This window comes from Thermobia domestica, chromosome 6, assembly GCF_964235325.1.
Source record: "Thermobia domestica chromosome 6, izTheDome1.hap1.1, whole genome shotgun sequence".
Taxonomy (NCBI): Eukaryota; Metazoa; Arthropoda; class Insecta; order Zygentoma; family Lepismatidae; genus Thermobia; species Thermobia domestica.
Window position 1 is genome coordinate 246,374,504 of NC_137459.1, and position 20,010 is coordinate 246,394,513.

General features: G+C 35.1%; 1 protein-coding gene across 1 annotated transcript in view; it reads left to right on the plus strand.

Annotated features, from left to right (window-relative positions):
* LOC145688461 (uncharacterized) overlaps positions 1-20,010 on the plus strand; it is a 239,993-nt gene that overhangs the window by 100,823 nt on the left and 119,160 nt on the right. The window contains exons 3-6 of the mRNA XM_081762724.1: positions 247-868; positions 10,278-10,363; positions 11,139-11,322; positions 14,444-14,608. Of these exons, the coding sequence (XP_081618850.1) occupies positions 247-868; positions 10,278-10,363; positions 11,139-11,322; positions 14,444-14,608 (1,057 nt within the window). The remainder of the gene's footprint in view (positions 1-246; positions 869-10,277; positions 10,364-11,138; positions 11,323-14,443; positions 14,609-20,010) is intronic.

Genomic DNA, 20,010 nt, shown 5'->3' on the forward strand with positions numbered 1-20,010 from the left:
TATTTCCATCATACAAATTTTCAGCGTTTTTTTAATGTTTTAATTTGGAAGTTACAAGGTCATCTGAAAGTCCACCCTATATATTCTTGGCAACAGCACGAATCCTACGCAAAATTCAAAAATATTAAACTATATTTTTTAGTAAAAAAATTGCTCAAATTTAATTCTATTAATAAGCTATAAATATTTTCAAAACTAATAGATAAAATAAGTGGTTTGCTGACCACTTGTTCTTCATAATTTCAGGATGTTTTGGAGAAACATGAGAGTTCTGCGAATAGGGAGCCAGCTGCTGTTGCCCATACAAATAACCTGAAGGAACCAAACTTCAAACCAAACTATGAGTCAAGTGGTAAGTGTTGTAGCACCTGCGGCAACGGAGAAGCCTGCGAGTGCCGTCATGTAGAAGATATAGAAGGTGAAAAAGATGTTCAGTTAAATAATGACAGATGCAGTAATAAGAGAAAGAAAAGGAAATGGATTAGACGATCAAACGTCAGTGTTACCGACCAAAGTATGCCAAAAAAGATAAAGATAAAAAGGCCAGGTAGTTGTGAGTCATACGTTTCTAAAACAGATAAATGTGATGAATGTTTAAATACAGAGCACAAGCAAGTGGGAGATAGTGCTAGGAAATATCATGATCTGGAAAGAAAAAGAATGTGCCGCAGTATTTGCCCTACATTACGCAATAGACAGACAGAAGAAAACTCGGGGAACGTGCCAAACGCAGGAAATATTTTGTTAAAAAATAATACTAAAGAAAAGCGCAATGTACCGGCCGAGAGAATGAAAAACTCGTCAGTAACAGAAAATTCTAGTTCGGATAATTCAAAATCTGTGTATGATGAAAGAGTTCCTGATGTAGGTATGTTCATTTTTTTTCTTTTTATTCTTTTATTATTATTATTATTATTATTATTATTATTATTATTATTATTATTATTATTATTATTATTATTATTATTTAGGTGGTACTAATTGTGTTAGTGTTACTGAATAAAATATAAAGAGTTTAACAACCTTAAATAATCTATTCAACGTGGTAATTTTGTCACTAGAACCAAAGTTTTAGTGGTTATGACATAATAAGTTCGTGTAATTTTTTTCCGTAGTAAGTTTCGAGTCTTGTATTCATTTTATCTAATCTAATATATGTACCTGAAACAGTACAGTGATTGACAAAATTCCTTACATACTTGTTATTTTTCATTTAATTTGTATTTTTCATTGCACATTTAGTGTTCATTCTGTTCTGATGATTTTTGTGCTACTGTTGCTATTGCATAACTATTTGTATACGACTCCCCGTAGGATTTAACTCTGCTTTCACATTAAAAAAAAAAAAAGGATTAAATATTAGCAATACTTTATTCCACGTGGAATCGAAACACCTTGATGGAATTTGATAAGGGAGTTGTCAATCGATTCATCATCTCAGAGGCAAAGGTGTCCGAGCAAACGCGAGCCCAGTGAGGTTAATGGGCGAGTGTGTTGCCACGTTTGGCCTAATCCTCGTTTCGCCTAACCAATTATCTGACACTTTTATGACAGATAAATGATAAGGTTTGTGCCCGCCATTTTAGGCGAAAAAAGGATCCTCGTTTGGCCTAATCCTCGTTACGCCTAAAATGGCGGACAATGAAAAAATCGTGGAAATTCAACTAGAGGGATATTATATAAGAGAAAATTCCCTAGTATATAAAGAATTAAGAAATGCAAAATATATAGATTAATATTATATTAACTATTTTCGAGGAGTTAGGATTACCAAAACTCCTTTATGTATTTACTAGGACCATGGATATATACGAATATATATGAGTAGGGGAATAGCAAAACCCGTTAAATTCAAATTTTATAATTTGTGACATCGAGAACAACTGTTTAAACACGTCATAATTGTAAAATAATATTAGAAACTAGAGAACATTAAAAAAATTAAGAACAATGTGAGTGTTGGTCTGTCGAAAGCTGTATAATCACACTAGTCTGTGAATTACGTTATTGAAGGAAATAGTTTGGATTAAACAGGTTTTGCGTATGTAAATGGACATAACAGCTTTTGTATCTGGACGAGCGGCCATTTTTGTTGAGGCTCAAGATACAAAACCTATGAAAAAGAAAGGGAGTCAGAGTCAGAAATCAGTATTATGCCTACTAAAATATTGGGGTGGGGTGGGGTGGGGTGGAATTTATTATCAACTATACATTGCACAAGATTAGCACAAATGAATATGGATATATAAATGCTACATTAATTTTGTTCTAAATTGAAAACAATGGATCCAAATGTGCAAAAAATTGAATTATGTAACCTCCTCTCCATCATCATCTACTAAATGGAAATCCATATCGCCGACGTCCTCTGGTGCATCACCATTTTCTCGATTTTCTATTCCTCAAAAACCTCTTTGTAAAACGTGAGCTTTGAGCTGCTTTCAATCGTCAAACCCTTCGTAACTACAAGCGGAGTTAATTATACCTATCTGTAGGCCTATACATTTCTAAACTGAATGACTATATTTTGGAAGAGTTTGTAACCTTTTATGGACTGACATAGGGTGAATATTAATTTGCCAATTATCCCAATATATGAATTTGAAATATAGCAAAACAAAATGTGCAAATGTTGAGTTTGAGCAAAACAGTGGCAGAAAGAGAATTAGAAATGGTAAATAAGTGGCAAAATTTTTTAACATGTTGTACCAGAAGCATGTTATAATTTTGAATGATAATTGACACGAGACGTTTTAAGAATGAGGTTCTGCTGAAGCTGAAGAGACCGTTTAGAGAAGAACCTAATCCAACAATGTTCTGTTCAAAGTAGAGAGTTACCCTGAAATACAAAACAAACGACTTTTAACCATAGATAGTCCACTCACCTTGTCTTTTTGGCTACATTTCGTTTCCAGTTTTTCATGTGTCTTGTACGTTTTCTAGGCAATTTTGGTGTTGTCTGATAACAAAATTATGATCATTGCTGCTTAGAGTATCGTTTTCTTTCGATTTTGCGTGCATTTGTCTAGTAATTATTAAAGAAAACCAAATAAGCACAGAAAAGTTTCACGAACAGTTAGGTTAAGACGTATATAGTGTCTCCATTTTCAGTCCAGTGTGCGCGGTGGCTCAGTGGCAAAGCGTTCACCTCCGGTGCTTGGGGCCCCTGGTTCGATCCCAGCTTGCGCCATGTGGACTTTGTGGTGGACAAACACCATGACCGTGGGTTTTATTGGGGTTCTCCCGTTTCCTCCCACTTTCTTCATTTCATTCATTTCTCATCATCACCGTCTCCTTTAGCTAACTGGCATAACTGTGGGACGTAAAACTAAAGATTTCATTTTCTTTTTTTCAATTTTCAGTTCAAAAGTAAAAAAATAATGAAAGCACACACTTCAAATTCTGCCAAATAAAATTTCGAATGATTTACGAAGAGTTGCAATAAATATTCAGATTACTAAACTAATCCTATACAGTACGAAACCTCAAATTGTTTGAAATATGGAATTAACAGGGTTTGATTCTGCTTTTCTCATTAGGTTATTTGCAGGTTTGGGATTTAACAGTTTATGAAACTGAATATGGAAGAGTGATTTAACTGGTTTTGCATCTGTTGCCATGATGGATTTAACAAGTTTTGGTAATTGGCACATATTTCAATCTCAATTTTCAACTAGTTAAAATGGCTTTTTCTACTGAATACTATTTGGAAATAATAGCTTTCCAAGTAAGGTTTCCAGAGCAACCACTATCTCATTTTTTTTTAAAAAAAGTGAATTTAACGGGTTTTGTCATTGGCCTACTCATATATCGTATACATATCGACACGTTCTCTAACGATCCAAACGATTTATGGTATGGATTCCAAATCTTAAGAATAGATTTCATCTCAGCTTGAGTCTTCTATTAAAGTAAGAACTAGTACAACTTTCGGTTTCAATATTGATTCCTAAATATTAAAAATCGTAAGAGATAATGAGAAATCGTTTTTGATGAGAATTCAGCTTCCGATAAACAGGTTGCATGTCTCACATTATCACTCTATTACTGCCGTAAGTTATAGATATATTTCCGGTTTCAATATTGAATCTGCATAATTTGGAAATCTACAGTAATTTAACAATGTAAAAAGAAACTCACATGTAAGAGAACAAGGTATAAAAATGTTTTCATAACTTTGCTTACTGCACCGAACACCAGTAAACCTTAGCCAAGACGGACACCCAACTGAATAAGGGGTTCAGCCGGATAGTTAGTAGACAACGTTCGCTTCATCTTATGGACTTCAGAAGCCGATAACCCACGAAGTTACTACTTGTCATTATATGTCACTACGGTTAATGTTTTACACTGGCAACAGAATGCCGTGACTGGACCAATAAACGAGTAGCATGGTGCGATGCAGGGTTGACAAAAACAGTTTAAAAAAAAAACAACAACAACAACAACAATAAACCCGTTTTTTGTTTAAATCCGTTATTTTTGAGTTTAAACCAGGTCTTTTTTTTTTTAAATGATTTGTTGTATGTATTTATATCACATATGGAGAGAAATAAGTTTGTTTCATCTTGGTGTTATTATACAACAACCGGGTTATGCTGGAAGCGGTCACATAAGCTTAAAGCGGAATCAAATCGCTTCTCGCCTTACATCCGAGAGAAATTGTCCTCCATTTGAACTCGAAACCGGGACTAATTGACTACAAATGCGATATGTCTGCCGACTCACTCACCCAGCAGGACAACCACCTTCGTAACAGATCCCGGTTGGCCACCATCTGTTTGGAGTAGCATTCAACTTCTTCCTGCTGAAACAACCACCGAAAAAAACCGGATTTCAATCTCATTGTGCATCTCAGAGACTTATGCTATGGACATTCCCGGTAGTATGTGAAACGAGTGGAAATTCAACTCAAAAGTTGTAATTTCAAAAGTAATAATAAGAAATGAAATATATTTTTCTTCTTTCTTTGTCAGTAACGCATTAAGATGTTTGAATTGTGGAATTATCCAAAGAGCAATTTGTCAGCGGAGCGATTTGTCACAAATCACTCATTGCGATCACAATTGTCCATTGTTAAGTTATGAGCAAATTTAGGGATCTTTTGTCAGATCTAGCTCGAAATAGTTACAAATTTCATACGAATTTTAATTACAATAGAATCACAATCGGATCTCCTATAATGCATTAACAGTTTCAAAAAAGCGTTGAAACTGGAATGAAATCGTCTGAAAGATCAAAACCTACAATAAAACAACTTTTACACTTACATAAGAAGAAACACACAAACTATATTTCCTTTAACGTATCGATTAGCAGTACCATTTGACAATATCAGATATTTGGAAACAAACTGCAAACTAAAAGTTACTTTTGAACAGCACTCACCTTTAAACAAAATTAATAACAGGTGTAACTTTTTGTGTTTCTCTCATCTCAAATATAGTCACTATACACCCTGTGGGGGCATTAATATTCTCAAAATGGAACGGAAAAGTAACTGTACAATTGTCGAAACATTTTTTCCGAAAGCAAATAGTCCTATTACAAATTAGTTATGGGAAAACTAATTGTATTGCTCAGCTCTTCACATAGTAGGGAATATTTTTTTTCGAAAAATTTCCCTCCAGTTTTATCTCCAAGATTTTTTAATAGTCCACCATTTTAGGCAAAACGAGGATTAGGCCAAACGAGTATCCTTATTTCGCCTAAAATGGCGGACATAAAGCTTATCTTTTATCTGTCATAAAAGTGTCAGATAATTGGTTAGGCGAAACGAGGATTAGGCCAAACGATGCAAGATCATGGGCGAGAGATTGAGCTAGCGCGAGCCTCATTGATGATAGCGTGCCCAAGTTCGAGCAAGTGCTAGTCTGAGGTACTGAGAGTCTCAGAAATTAGCGAGCGCGAACACTATGGAGGGTAATTAACCTGAGCTCGAGTAAACCCCCGTTATAAAATGACCCTCTTTGCAGGGGTGGCATTAAGTAAAATGTCACATAAAATTCAATGAGCGGAACCTAAACACTATATTGTTAAATCGCGAAAATCAAATGTCGGTGAAATATTTTGTTTGGTATGAAGTGCAACGATGTCGAGAAAATTTATGGTTAATAAAAATTTTATATATATATAAATATGGATGGTTGAATCGAAAATACGATGTAGAATTAAGATCAGAAAGGCAATGCATACCAAGAAAGTATAATTATGTGTAGAACCTATCCTTTCTCAAAGCTCACCAAACTATAAGCCTTTCTTAGCTGCACGCTCTGAGCTTGCTGTCAACAAAACATACCGAAAATTCACTACTTCAATACTTAAAAAAAAAAAAAAAAAAAAAAAAATGATGTTAATATAAAAATGTTTGGGCCACACCAGTGTTAGCAATTTGTGCTTGTGGTTCCAGATTTTGACAAGTTAACAGATGTGAAAATTAAAGTTTAGTGTATAGACAATCGAACATCTGTTTTCTGATAAACATGAAATACAAAATGGGGCTCTAAAAGTCTCTTAGGGTTCTTCTCTTATGCAGTATTTCAGTTCGACTACGTGAGTATCTTTGTTTCTCAAGATCTCTTCATATGAAGCATATTGCGAGATGGTCTTTGCTTACCTAATAACAAGACTTTAGGTTTTAGTCTAGAAACGTAAATTGAATAAATAAATTTCTCGAAGAAATGTTTTCTGCAAACTGACAGTTCCATCAATTCATCGGAAACGAATTGAAATTAGAAAGAAAACAGATGGTTCAAAATTTTATTATTTAGTACCACTGATAAAAGCTGATGTAAATAACTCAAAGATGATTTTACCTTATATCCGAGGGAACTAAAAATTGTTTTCAGACATTTTTGATGTTCACCAACGTCTTCATCAATGACTTCTATTAGCTGCTAAACTGGGAACATGAGTAGGTTCTTGCCTTCTTGCGGAACCTTTATGACAATAAAATAAATGAAATTCTCACTTCTTTGATTACCTTCAAATATTGAAATAATCAACTTTGTAACTTAAATTTTCAAGAGGCAAAGTTCAACATAGTTTGAAAAGTGAGGATTTCATTTACTTTTTTCTGCCAGAAGAGTTCACAGGAAGGCAGGAATCCACCAATATGTTTCTAGTTTAGCACCTAATATAAGTTATTGATAAAGGTGTCAGCGAACATCGAGACCATTTGAAAGGATTCAACATGCACGGCAGTGCATGGCAGCCAAGTTGCGCGAAGAAAATGAAAACTGGCCTGCACTGCCGTAAGCATGTTATTCATGAACAAGAGTTTTGGGTAAAATCGCCTATTTCAAGGCTCTGTAAAAACGATTCTATTAAATTTAGAAACATTAGGTTTAGGATTCAAGAAGGAATCCGAGAGAGATGCTTATATACAAAGTCTCACATTCCTAGCTTTAACCATATTTGAGTACTGGACCCCTAGTACCCCTAGACCATCTCGCAATATGCTTCATATGAAGAGATCTTGAGAAACAAAGATACTCACGTAGTCGAACTGAAATACTGCATAAGAGAACAACCCTAAGAGACTTTTAGAGCCCCATTTTGTATTTCATGTTTATCAGAAAACAGATGTTCGATTGTCTATACACTAAACTTTAATTTTCACATCTGTTAACTTGTCAAAATCTGGAACCACAAGCACAAATTGCTAACACTGGTGTGGCCCAAACATTTTTATATTAACATCATTTTTTTTTTTTTTTTTTTTTTTTTTTTAAGTATTGAAGTAGTGAATTTTCGGTATGTTTTGTTGACAGCAAGCTCAGAGCGTGCAGCTAAGAAAGGCTTATAGTTTGGTGAGCTTTGAGAAAGGATAGGTTCTACACATAATTATACTTTCTTGGTATGCATTGCCTTTCTGATCTTAATTCTACATCGTATTTTCGATTCAACCATCCATATTTATATATATATAAAATTTTTATTAACCATAAATTTTCTCGACATCGTTGCACTTCATACCAAACAAAATATTTCACCGACATTTGATTTTCGCGATTTAACAATATAGTGTTTAGGTTCCGCTCATTGAATTTTATGTGACATTTTACTTAATGCTACCCCTGCAAAGAGGGTCATTTTATAACGGGGGTTTACTCGAGCTCAGGTTAATTACGGACGGTGCAATGTCTGGGGAGTGTGGCGGATGCAATAGTTTTTCCCATCCAAGGCGTAGAATGGTGTTCCGAGTCATCCTATCTACGTGGGGCTTATTGTTGTCCTGTACAGGAGGACCCCTTTGGGATTCAGAAGTGGTGCCTCCAGAGTTTTGAGTTTTTCTTCAACACGGCTCAACTGCTGACAGTACACAGTTACATGGATGCTCTGAACAACTGGAAGCAGTATCTGATGCACGATGTCGCGAGCATTCCACCAAGAGGACCTTCTGGTGCAGTGCTGGTTTTGGCTCTTTTGGAACCTTTTCATGGGATGCTAACCAATGATGACGGCGCCGTGGAGCTTCGTACAGGACTTACTTCTCATCACATGTCAACACTCTATCCAGAAATGTTTCCTTCCTCAGACGAGAGAGCAAAGAAACACAGGCCCCTGTTCGCGATTTCTAGCCCGGAGTCAAATCATGTGGGACCCATCGACTCAACTTGTAGTGCTTTCCAAGTTGATGGAGTGCTGCCGAATAATTTGTCCACTCACACTGAATTGTAGTCCCAGTTCCTTACATGTCTGGCCATTGTTCGCCTCAATTGCTGCCTGCAGATCTTCATTTTGCACATATGTTGGTCTTCCGGCACGGGGTGCGTCTTCGAGTGTTTCGTCACCGTCCTTAAACTTGTTAAACCACCGCTGCACTGTCGGCGCAGTCACGACACCCTCACCAAAGGCCTGGCATATCTTCCACCCCGCTGTAGCGGCGTTTGACCCCAGTTTGAACTCGTACACCATACACGCCCATAATTAGCTCTGTGGAGGTCCCATGTTCACTCTGTCCTTAGGCAAGTTCACGGTGTAACTGAACTGTCACAGCCAGGTAATATGTTGGATATACCCACACCAACAACTGATCTTCGCCTTATCTCCATTCGCATTCAACTCACGGTGTGAGGGCCAATTGAACACAGACCTCCACAAGAAACGACACAACTTTCTTGGTTTCCTTTATATGATGGAATATTTACGTATGGATGCTATTAGTTACATATTAAACGACAGAATAAAATGTTATTACCTCAGTAACTGTTCAGAATTAAAGAGACGTGAAATCATTTCAACACTCTGTGATGTTCTTACGGTAACACATCGCCTAGTTATAATCAGCTTCCTTAAAAGATCTTTCTACTGTGAGAATATCATAGAAGAGCTAAAGAAATGAGAACCACTGAAATAATGAAATATTTTCGCACTTGTGCATTTTCTTGAAAATTTGTCTGCAGTATGGATAGTGATAATCATATGGAAATAGAAAAAAAAAGTGCGAAAGAATCATGTTTTCTGAAATTTTGTATGCATTCAACCTTAATTATTTCCCGATGATTCATATACCTTTAACTTTTTCTAGGATGTTTTTACACTGAGGAGATTTTTCAGAGTCTGTTGTAACTCGGCGATGTATTACCGATGAAAACATCAGAGAATCTCGAAATGATGAATTTTCAATTTTAGTGATTGCAGCTATGATTATATTAAGTAGCAGAATTGGGTTTATCCCACCACTGATTGGCTGCACAATAAAATGGAAATAGATGGGAATTTTCAGAGAAATTCCGCATAAGCTGCATATTGCAACGATAGTTCGAGTTCTTTTGCTCTCCAAAGCTAAAGATTCTGGGGCTTGATGTCCCGTTGATCAATAAGGCTACTGTCTGAGACGTGGACCAACAGATTAACGTGAGAGTGCCCTGTTAATTAATAAGGCTACTGTCTGAGACGTGGACCAACAGATTAACGTGGAATACCACATGAACTCCACCGGAAATCGAACCCAGGTCTCCCGCGCCAAAGGCTACCTAATTATATAACCATGAAAGAGTTCTTCAGAGCTCAAGGTGTTTTATTAAGTCAACGTAGCACTTAGAGCGTATGATTGTTCTATTGTAGTTTTCAGTATGATCATACAATAGGTAGCAGAGCAAATAAAAATACTCAAATTGATTTGTAAGTTAAAAAAAAAAAAGCGCGACTATCTTCAAAAAATTTCATGAATAGAAATATGGAAGACATTTGTAAACAATTGTGGAAAACTTCATATTGTATTTAAGTGTAAATTAAATCCTGCATATATATGTTTTTTTTTTTTTTTTCAGAGTATTCGAAAGATTACACACAAGATGTGTCAAAGGCTGTAGAGGACTTGAAAGATATCCAAGAAGAAGAAGAAATGGTTTTAAATGTAAGTAATCACAGTTAGACATTACAAGTTTTATTTTAACGACTATTATACAGGAATTTGTGCAAATATAGATTGTATCAAATGATGCCATTCATTCAAGAGTACTTGTCTTGTTTGAGTAACATCAAGCTGATAGGTAATTTTATATAGTCTACGGTAGAATTTTGGCTGTAGTTCAGTTATTTTAGCTCAAAGCATAATTAAAGCTATGTACTTGAGTCCAATAATCTCTCCTAAGACATTCTCTTCCTGAAGATTTGAATGATGTGATTCGTAGTTCCGTCGGTTCCAGTTCAGTAGTCCAATTTATTTATTGGGACTACGATTGTAATTTAAGTGAAGCAAAGAATCTCCAAGTACTTATTATTATTTTTTTAATTGAGAAATAACAGTATGATACTTAAAGTATGTGAGATATGTATGTACCATTAATTTCTAATGATGATAGTAATTTAGAAGTCTAATGTAAATAGTCACCTAAATGGAAATTATAATGTTTTTTAGCTAAAAGTCCCTGAACGTACGTACTCATGTTAACTACAGTGAGCTTGTGAATTACATAGTGTTGTATAAATGTGGTTTCAAAAATTACTGGCAGTACCTAAATAAACAAAAAGTATGCTCATGGGAATAACATCAGAATATACCATTTTGTGTGTATATATACACTGTAATAGTTAAATATATTTTATTTCTACAATTTTCGTATTTGTGATTCACACCTTTCGAATGCTTAAAATAGTACTTTTTTTTCTTTCTTTGTTCTGAATTTCAGATTCAAGAATTTAGATCTCAGCGTCAGGAGAACATGAAAAAGATTCATTCATCGGTGATTTTGAGTGATACCGCTTCCGTAAATTCAGATTGTGGCCATGGTAAATGGTTTATTGTTTTAGACACCAACATTCTTCTTTCTAATTTGGGATTTGTTGAAGAACTTAGGGACACGGATTTTAAAGGTGCGTCACACATGCAAGCACGAGATATTTATAATAGAAAATAGTAGAGTAGTCTAATAATAATAATAATAATAATAATAATAATAAATTTGCCTATTGTACTGTATGGATGTAAAATTGAGCACTAAGTAGTATAAATTCAGATTTTCGAAAGCAAAGTGTTGAAGATAATAGTGATCCAAGAGAAAATGGAGTGGTTTCATGATGGTGGTGTTAAACGTCACGACAAACATCAAAATATTAATAGTTCCCAACCTGGACTTGAGCAAGAAGGTCCGGAATAATGCTGTCAGTTACTGCTTCCGTTGTTTCGAGGTTTTTTAATAAATATACTGTAAACCATGCTTTTAACATGCCCCATGACAGAATTGTAATGGGAAAGGTGTAGAGATTTTAATCCACGGGGTAGGTCCTTGCTTCCGATATTCTTGTACTGCGCGTTGCAAAGGAAGGTGCTGCTGCATATTTTTAAAAGATAATCTTAAATATGGAAGCCAACCTAAGAAACAAGAAGTTTCATTTTTCGTTTTTCTCGTATGTTATTGGTAGTTGGTTTTAGTGAAGAAAAATGGACCAACATTTTATTGTGCATCAAACTGCATCATACATTGATTACAGATTCGGATTGCAGTTGTTTCATTCTCTTATTGCCCTCCTTGTGCTGCTGCACTGCCGATAGTAGTTCTTCGTTTCAGAGTTTTCTTAGTTGCAGTTTCATGAAAGTGCGAGCGTGCTATGCATAGCATAAGGAAAGAAGAAGAAAAAAAAACATTGCACTGTGTGACGTATCTTTCACAATATTCTTTCCTAACGCCACCATTCATTCCCTATATCCTTGCATTTGATACAAACAGATAGAAACAAGCAATCAGAAAAATTAGTTAATGAAGAACTACGGGAATAGGATCATGTTATTGAATAATTAGATCGAGATGTTTAAGGTGGGTAGGATATCTAGTATACGCGTAACATATACTAGATGGGAAAGTAATATAAACTCTTCTAAGGACAGTAAAGATGATCACTCAAAACAATCATGCATTCATGAATGAGTAAACTTGGGTTTATATAAAGGATTAAGCATATCTGAATATTTTCACCTAGGTTTCTATGCAATTTACAGCTCTTAAGTGTTTCAGGTTTGCATATTAGTGTTACTCGTACGTACATTTATGAATGAATGGAATAAGGATAACCACCGTTAAAGTCACCATACCCGAAGAAGTTAACGGATTGATTTCATTAACGAACGCAGGCGAGCTAATAGGTCTATATTTTTTAAAAAAAAATAAAGAAAGAAAAAAGAAAGCAAGCAGACTTTAAAAAAATCTTCAGACTTTGATTCCCAAGAATTACGTACTTATCTTACAATCTTATAAAGCCCACTAGCGTGATTCTAATAAAGATGATGTTTTTGGGAGGCAAATAACAACTATCGCAAATGGATTTACTTAATTACTTTCGTATACACGCGGACAATATTTATACATCGATTATTTACTAAGAAAATTGCATATAACACTCTGAAGCTATTTAACACTGGAATCAAGAATGAAACTTAAAATGAATTTTACAAGGAATTTGGTAAGGCGACTTACACATGAGTGGGTTAAGTAAGACTTGCCAGTTAGAATCGGATATGAGTCGTTTCCTTTCTTCGAACTGTCCATACGCTTGGCACAGTCTATGTTTATCTTATCTAATAAAATAATATGTTATCTAAAAAGAAGAGCAAAATACGATTGACAGCAAGATACAGAACACAGAAGAAAGGTAGTGATTTTTTTATTATTATTATTTTTATGATGATGATACCAAAGTTATTAGAGCTTATACTGAAGAATGCTTATAGCTAGTGATTATGTTATCTCTGTGTAGCCAGGTTAACCAAAACTGACCTTCATACTTACTCGACCTACCTAATTTTATACTTAGAGAATCTCTTAATTACCATTTACTTCGTCTGGATAAATCTTTACTACTAATAAAATATGTTTCTGTATCTGTCGGTCATTAGCTTTCCGCAAGTGATCTAGAGTCACCAAATTCAGTAAACTGATAGATTTTTATCAGATCTATCCCTGTACTAAGCTCTTTTTTCGAATTTCAGCACGGGGGAAATTATGGCGGGGGTTGATAATGTATGCATAAAGGAAGATGATAAATACCCGGGACGCCGGATGTTAGTGTGTAATTCATAATTTTCGGAGTCACTAGGATGAATAATAACACTCCCGACACCGTTGAAGTTCAGCACTAGTCCCCATCGTCATTCGGTCGTTGGGGGACGTAAAAGGTAATATGTCCAAAACGACCAATATTAGTATCAAATTCATAGTTTTTAGGGTCGCTAAGATGAATAGTAACACCCCCCTTACAGTTCAAGTCCAATTTTAGCCCCCATTGGGGACGTGAAATGTGTTCAAAATGACCGATATTAGTGTCAAATTCATAGTTTTCGAGACTGCTAAGGTGATTTTGGCGGTCCTGTTGAAATTTGAACCCAAGTTTAGGCGAGGAGGGACATGGTAGCCGGCTCAGGAACTGACAAGGGGAATGCCAAACGCATTGCTCTTCAGTATTTATATATTTCACTGATTTCGACAGAGGCAACGCTAAAGGCGTTACTTTTCTTTATTTATTTATTTCACCGATTTCTTTACCTTGAAATATGATAGATTGCGTAAACCGTATCCTCTCCGTGCAATCAATGGCTATTTTAGCTAGTATTTAAATAAAACTGACTGCTGATTGAAGGCATTCGTTTAAGGAGAGAAAATAGTGTGATATGATAGAATGAGCTTACCTTTCCTTGCAGACTTGATTCTAAATCCTTTGAACTTCGTGACGAATAAACATTATATTGGTGAATTTGTTCAGAGCACTTACCTTTTTCCTTCTTTTTCTTATTGTTCCATCAGTTGTTTAATTATTTTAATTATTTACTTGTATGTATCATCTCTCACCTTTAAGCTACGATGCATATTATTTCATTACACTAAAGATTTAATTTAATAACTAAAATGTATGTGATATATGATTAAAAGATGTGTTTTATGTAGACAGCAAAATAAAATATTCTATACGTAATAATAAAACAGTAGAACTATTTGTGTTCCAGATTTCGGCTATCCTGTTTTAGTCATACCATGGTTAGTATTACAAGAACTAGATGGATTAAAAGATCAGCGAGGTTGTTCTAGGAAAAGTGAATTGGAAGGAAGAGTACGCCGAGCTATCAATTTTCTGAACTGCAACTTTGGTGCTTGTCATCCACGCGTTAAAGGTAAGGGAATTACTTGCAGACTTTTAGTTTATCCCAATCAATAATAGCAATTTGATGCATATGAGTGCACTAAATCCCTTCATCTTAAGCCTTGAAAGCCTGAAACGTTGGTACTAACTTATAGAAAGATGAAATACATTATGACCGAAACTCATTATCATAGACGTCGGATAATATTGCTTTTAACATTAATGAGCGTTCACTTTCCCCATTGCTTTTATTTTAGAACTTCTTTTATAGGAGGCGTATGCCGACGACAGTTGGTCTTCCCGTGACGGGACAAATAACCTCGGAGCTACCTCAATTTATCACTCACTAACCTTCCTTTTAAATTTTCGTATTATTACCTAGTCGTACAAAAAGAAGTTCAAGGGATCAATCAATAAAGTACTTCATGAAAGTAACGAGCAGTTTTTTTTTTTTTTTTCTTATGGAAAGCAAGGTACCGGTACTTACCATGAATATGGTGCTCTTATGTGTTCTGATTGACTGCGAAGGCAAACATCAAAATCTAAGGAAGTGGAGCAAATCAATAGTTGCTGCCATCTGTTGTTAACTGTATTACATTTAAAATGTACAGTATATATTATGATACTAGCATATATTACCCGCTTCGCTAGATTGAAATAAATAATTTAAATGCACATTGATATTGCTAATGTTTGATCATTTTAATGTATGTCACCCCTCCTCATCCGCAAGAACTATAGATTCAATACTAATATCTGTCAGTTTTGACCATACATAGTTCCCCCTCCCCCATGTTACGGGCCATGGCATCAGAAGTGTCACCGTTCATTCAGCGACCCCAAAAAGTGTGGACTCAGCACTAATAACGGTCATTTTCTATGATTTTTAAATATCTCTTCCTCCCCTCTCCCAAATTGCGGGTTTGAATTTGAATTTAAACGGGGTCGAAAGTGTCACTGTTCATCTAAGGGACCCAGAAAACTATAAATTCGACACTGATAGTTGCCATTTTCATTCATTTTTATATATCTCTTTCTTCCCCTCCCCCAAGTGGCGGAGCTGATTTCTATTTAAACTGGAACGGAAATGTCACTGTTCATCTGAATGATCCCGAAAACTATGGATTAGATACTAATATTGGTCATTTTCGATCACTATTATATATAGAGGTCCCCCTCCCCCACCTCCGTGCTGCGGCACACGGCATCAGAGTCGTCACTGTTAATCTCAGCTACTCCTAAAACTATGGATTCGACATTAATTTAGTCATTTTGAATCGTTTTTAAATGTTCATCCCCCTCCCCTACGTTGTACTCTCCACTTCCCCTACTATCGTACCCGAACTTGGATTGAAACAGCATCAGAAGAGTCACTGTTTCTCTCATCGACCCCGAAAACTATGGATTCAACGCTAATATTGGTCATTTTTTTATCATTTTTAAAATTTATCTCCCCCTCCCCCTCCCCTACGTTATACCGTCAAAGTGAATAGCCTAAAGTAATCCCCGCCCCTAAACTCATGTATGTTGAAAATTTGATTGAGATCGGTCGGGTGGTTCAAGAGTGATGAAGTCACAAAGACAGTCATTTTTATTTTGATTTTTTTACATATATATATCTCACCCCTCCCCCTCCTCTACGTTAGCTTGTCAAAGTGAAACGATAAAAACACCCAAGGCCCAACCCTCATCTATGTTGAAAATTTGATTGAGATCGGTTGGATGTTCAAGAGTTAGGTTTTATATATATTTATATATCTGTCCCCTTTCCTCCCCCGCCCCTAAGGTCTACCGTCAAAGTGATATGGTAAAAAGCACCCCAAGTCCGAACTTCATCCAAATTGAATTTTTTTTAAAGATCAGTCGGGTGGTTTGAGCGTGATGAAGTCACAAAGACGGTCACTTTTTTTAATTCTTATTACATTGCACCGTAAAAGTGAAATAACGAAAACATCTCAGGCCCGAACCTTATCTATGATTAAAGTTTGATCAAGATAGGTCTGGTAGCTCAAGAATTATTAAGTTCCATTTATTTTTATAGATTTATCCCCTCCCCTCCCCCTCCCCTAAGTTCTACAGTTAAAGTGATATGATAAAAACCACCTTAGGTCCGAACCTCATCTATGTTGAAATCTTTTTAGAGATCGGTCGGGTGGTTTAAGCGTGATGAAGTCAGAAAGACAGTCACTTTTATTTTTACTTTTTATATATGTATATATATCCTCTCCCGCTCCCCAAGTGAAATGAAGAAAACATCCCAGGCCCGAACCTTATCTATGTTGGAAGTTTGATCGAGATCGGTCGGGTGGTTCAAGAGTTATTAAGTTTTATTCATTTTGACATATTTCCCATCCTCCCCTCCTCTAATATCTACTGTCAAAATGAAACGATAAAAACTTCCCAGGTTTGAACTTCATATATGTTGAAAATATTATTGAGATCGATTGGGTGGTTCAAGAGTTATTAATTCACAAACTTAATCACTTTTATTTTTATATTTATTGATTTTTGTATATTTGTATACCTAACTGAAATTAACACCTACAGAAATTATTTAATTTGGAACTTTGCATTTCTTATGATGGAGTTTACTCATATTTTTTAAAATAACAAGTAAACGGCTGGGATTATCGAAAAAGATGTCGTATAACTTTCTAAAGAGTGTTAGATTATCTTTCGTTTGGTGCATAGTTCATTGAGATTGGTTAATAAACAACGATGTTATGACAATTTAAATATTCACGTTGAGTTTATTGATTTTCCCAAATTTCAAACGAGAGTTCATTTACCGTAATAAAACATTACTGATGGATGCTGCATTCACCAGAAGTACAAAGTAGCCTGACCAAGCCCGGTTATCAATCCAATATGGCGGCCATTAATTTTGATCCACAAAGATTAGTTTCTTTCGAAATATTGACCCGAATATCTAGATTTGTAAACTAATACGGACAAAGCAATTTCACCTATTCTGATACCATTCACTTTTACACATGAATCAAATTTAAGAATATCTTAAGACATTACGTGTGTAGCGTCACGATAGAAAAGTTTTATGGTTTCATCTGTATTGAACGAGAACTGCACAGAAAGACTAAGAAGTAAGTTCATTTCTTTAAACCGTAGACATTGGTTTTATATCCTTTACAATATTATAAGGAAATTACATAAAGCAATATATTATAAATTAGAAAGTAAATAATTTATTTCGTATTGTAAGAACAGAAACACAACACAAACATTTGGTTCGATAATTTGAAATTCACAATATATCTTTTGGATTTTCTACGTGTACAAACAGTTTTATGATTTCGACGAACAGTTAATATTACTTTGTGTACAAACTATTCTATAAAGAATCATACATTTAAGTTTATCTATTTTTTGATACATTTCCAATGTGGTGTAAATTTACTGTGGATCAACTGAATTTTCAAAAATAATGAGTGCTACTTACATGAAAGTTTTATTGGTCTAGATCCTCGTTTTCAGTTTCCATCACCTTTCCACATGTTCCCCTACACATAGAACACAAAAAGCAGCACGGGACGCTGCATTTCTATAACGACATCTTGTGGTACATGCAGTGGTCGAAGTGAGACGGTATGCGGTGGTATGCCATACCGCCTCTGGTTTTTCCGTGATTAAGGCATACCGCCTCTGATTTTTCAGTAATTAAGACATACCGTCACTGGATAGTAGATGCTAAATACATTTAAAAAGTTATTTTTATACACAGTAATTGACGAATAGCTTTGCACGTGAAAAGGACATTTCTTATGTAGAAATAATATTTAAGTTGACAACAGCGATGTTTTTGTTATCTTTTTCCTACCATTTGTTTTCAAAGACATTCCTCTAGTTTATATTTTAATGTGCCATATTTAATTGTTTCTTTCTTATGTGTGTATATGTATTCTTGTCTCAATGCATATAAATGTAATATTTTGAGCTTGGGTGGAGTTAAGGATTATCTGCTATGAGGGGCGGATCTTCCAAGGTTTTGGAATATCCCTTAGTCGAATGGGGGTTACGGCAGTTTTCCTGCAGGAAAATAATATAAAAACTCGTTTTTTGATCATTTTCGTGTATAATTCTGTGTAATAAAACATAAGGTGATATGTTTTTATTTTATTTTATTTATTTATTTATTTATTCAGAGAGTTGTTGGCGGGGTATCAAAGTCTGTCCATGTCCCTCCCTCCTGTAACTACAGAGAAACTCTCTAATGGTTTTTAGTCATGTAAATAGAAATACAATCTTTCAGGCAACATACCCTCATTGTATTTCAACATTTAGATAGCCGGTATGTCTAGTTTAAATCGAAATAAAACATACCGCCTCTGCTTTTTTTCCACTTCGAACACGGTACATGTCTTGCAGGCACATTTCAAAAAGAATTTTCTACATGCTTCGAATACAACTTGAATGGAAGTCCATGTTAGAGAAAGTTCACTTCCGTTGTCAGTCCATCCCCAGTTTACTGGTGAAGGAATATATGCTGTCTTCATTATTGCCTGGCCCCAGATTTGTCTAGTTTGGTATGCTGCACGCTTGGTGTGAAGAAGCAAGGCATCACAAGTTGGAGGAAGCACTGTAAGAGGTCTGCCCTTTTCCAGAAAGATTTCTCGCCGGGCTTCATTAACTTTAAATGTTTCACTTGTTTTTGAATATAATAGAACAACATATCGTTGCAGTGAATTAAAACAATCTTCGCTTATGTTGAATACAGGGTGTGAAATTGTTAAGAAAGCTATGATTAGAGATGCAAAAAAGCCAGCTTTTTTGAATCGATGGTTTTTTTGCACATAAAAAGCCGGCTTTGGGGAAAAAACGAGAATTTTGGAAATTTTGGCTTTTTTCATTTTCATGATTTTTCTGTTTAAATAGCTTTCTTATAGTATACTCTAAAGTTAAATAAGATTCCATGGCCTGAATGTCATATTTCGCTCTGGAATTCACCATCATGATGGATGGAGCACATGGTTTATGAATTAAAGTAAACATAAAGTACATAGTATTTGAGGGCAATTTTAGAAGCTATTTAACTTTATTTTAACTTCTGAATTATCGACATTTTTTCTTCTCTAGATCATTTCTTTTTAGTCATCCGTGTTTCACTTCTTAGAGCTTAGTACTCTAGTTTCTAGCACATAATTAAACTTATGTTTTTCAATATATCCATCAGAGCATACGTTTTTCAATATGTCTGTCAGAGCGTACTTCCACATTTCCATTATACTGTAGCTGTGCAATGATTTAACAATAATCTTCCGGACACAACCTTGAATACCATTTGATAGAAATAATCAGTATCGGATTTAGAGAAATATTTGGGAGGGGCTTTTCTGAATAATGTTTGTTTTTTTTCTAAAAATTCCTAACTTTTATTAAAGAGAAGCTTAAGTTTATGAGTACAGGCATAACAAATAT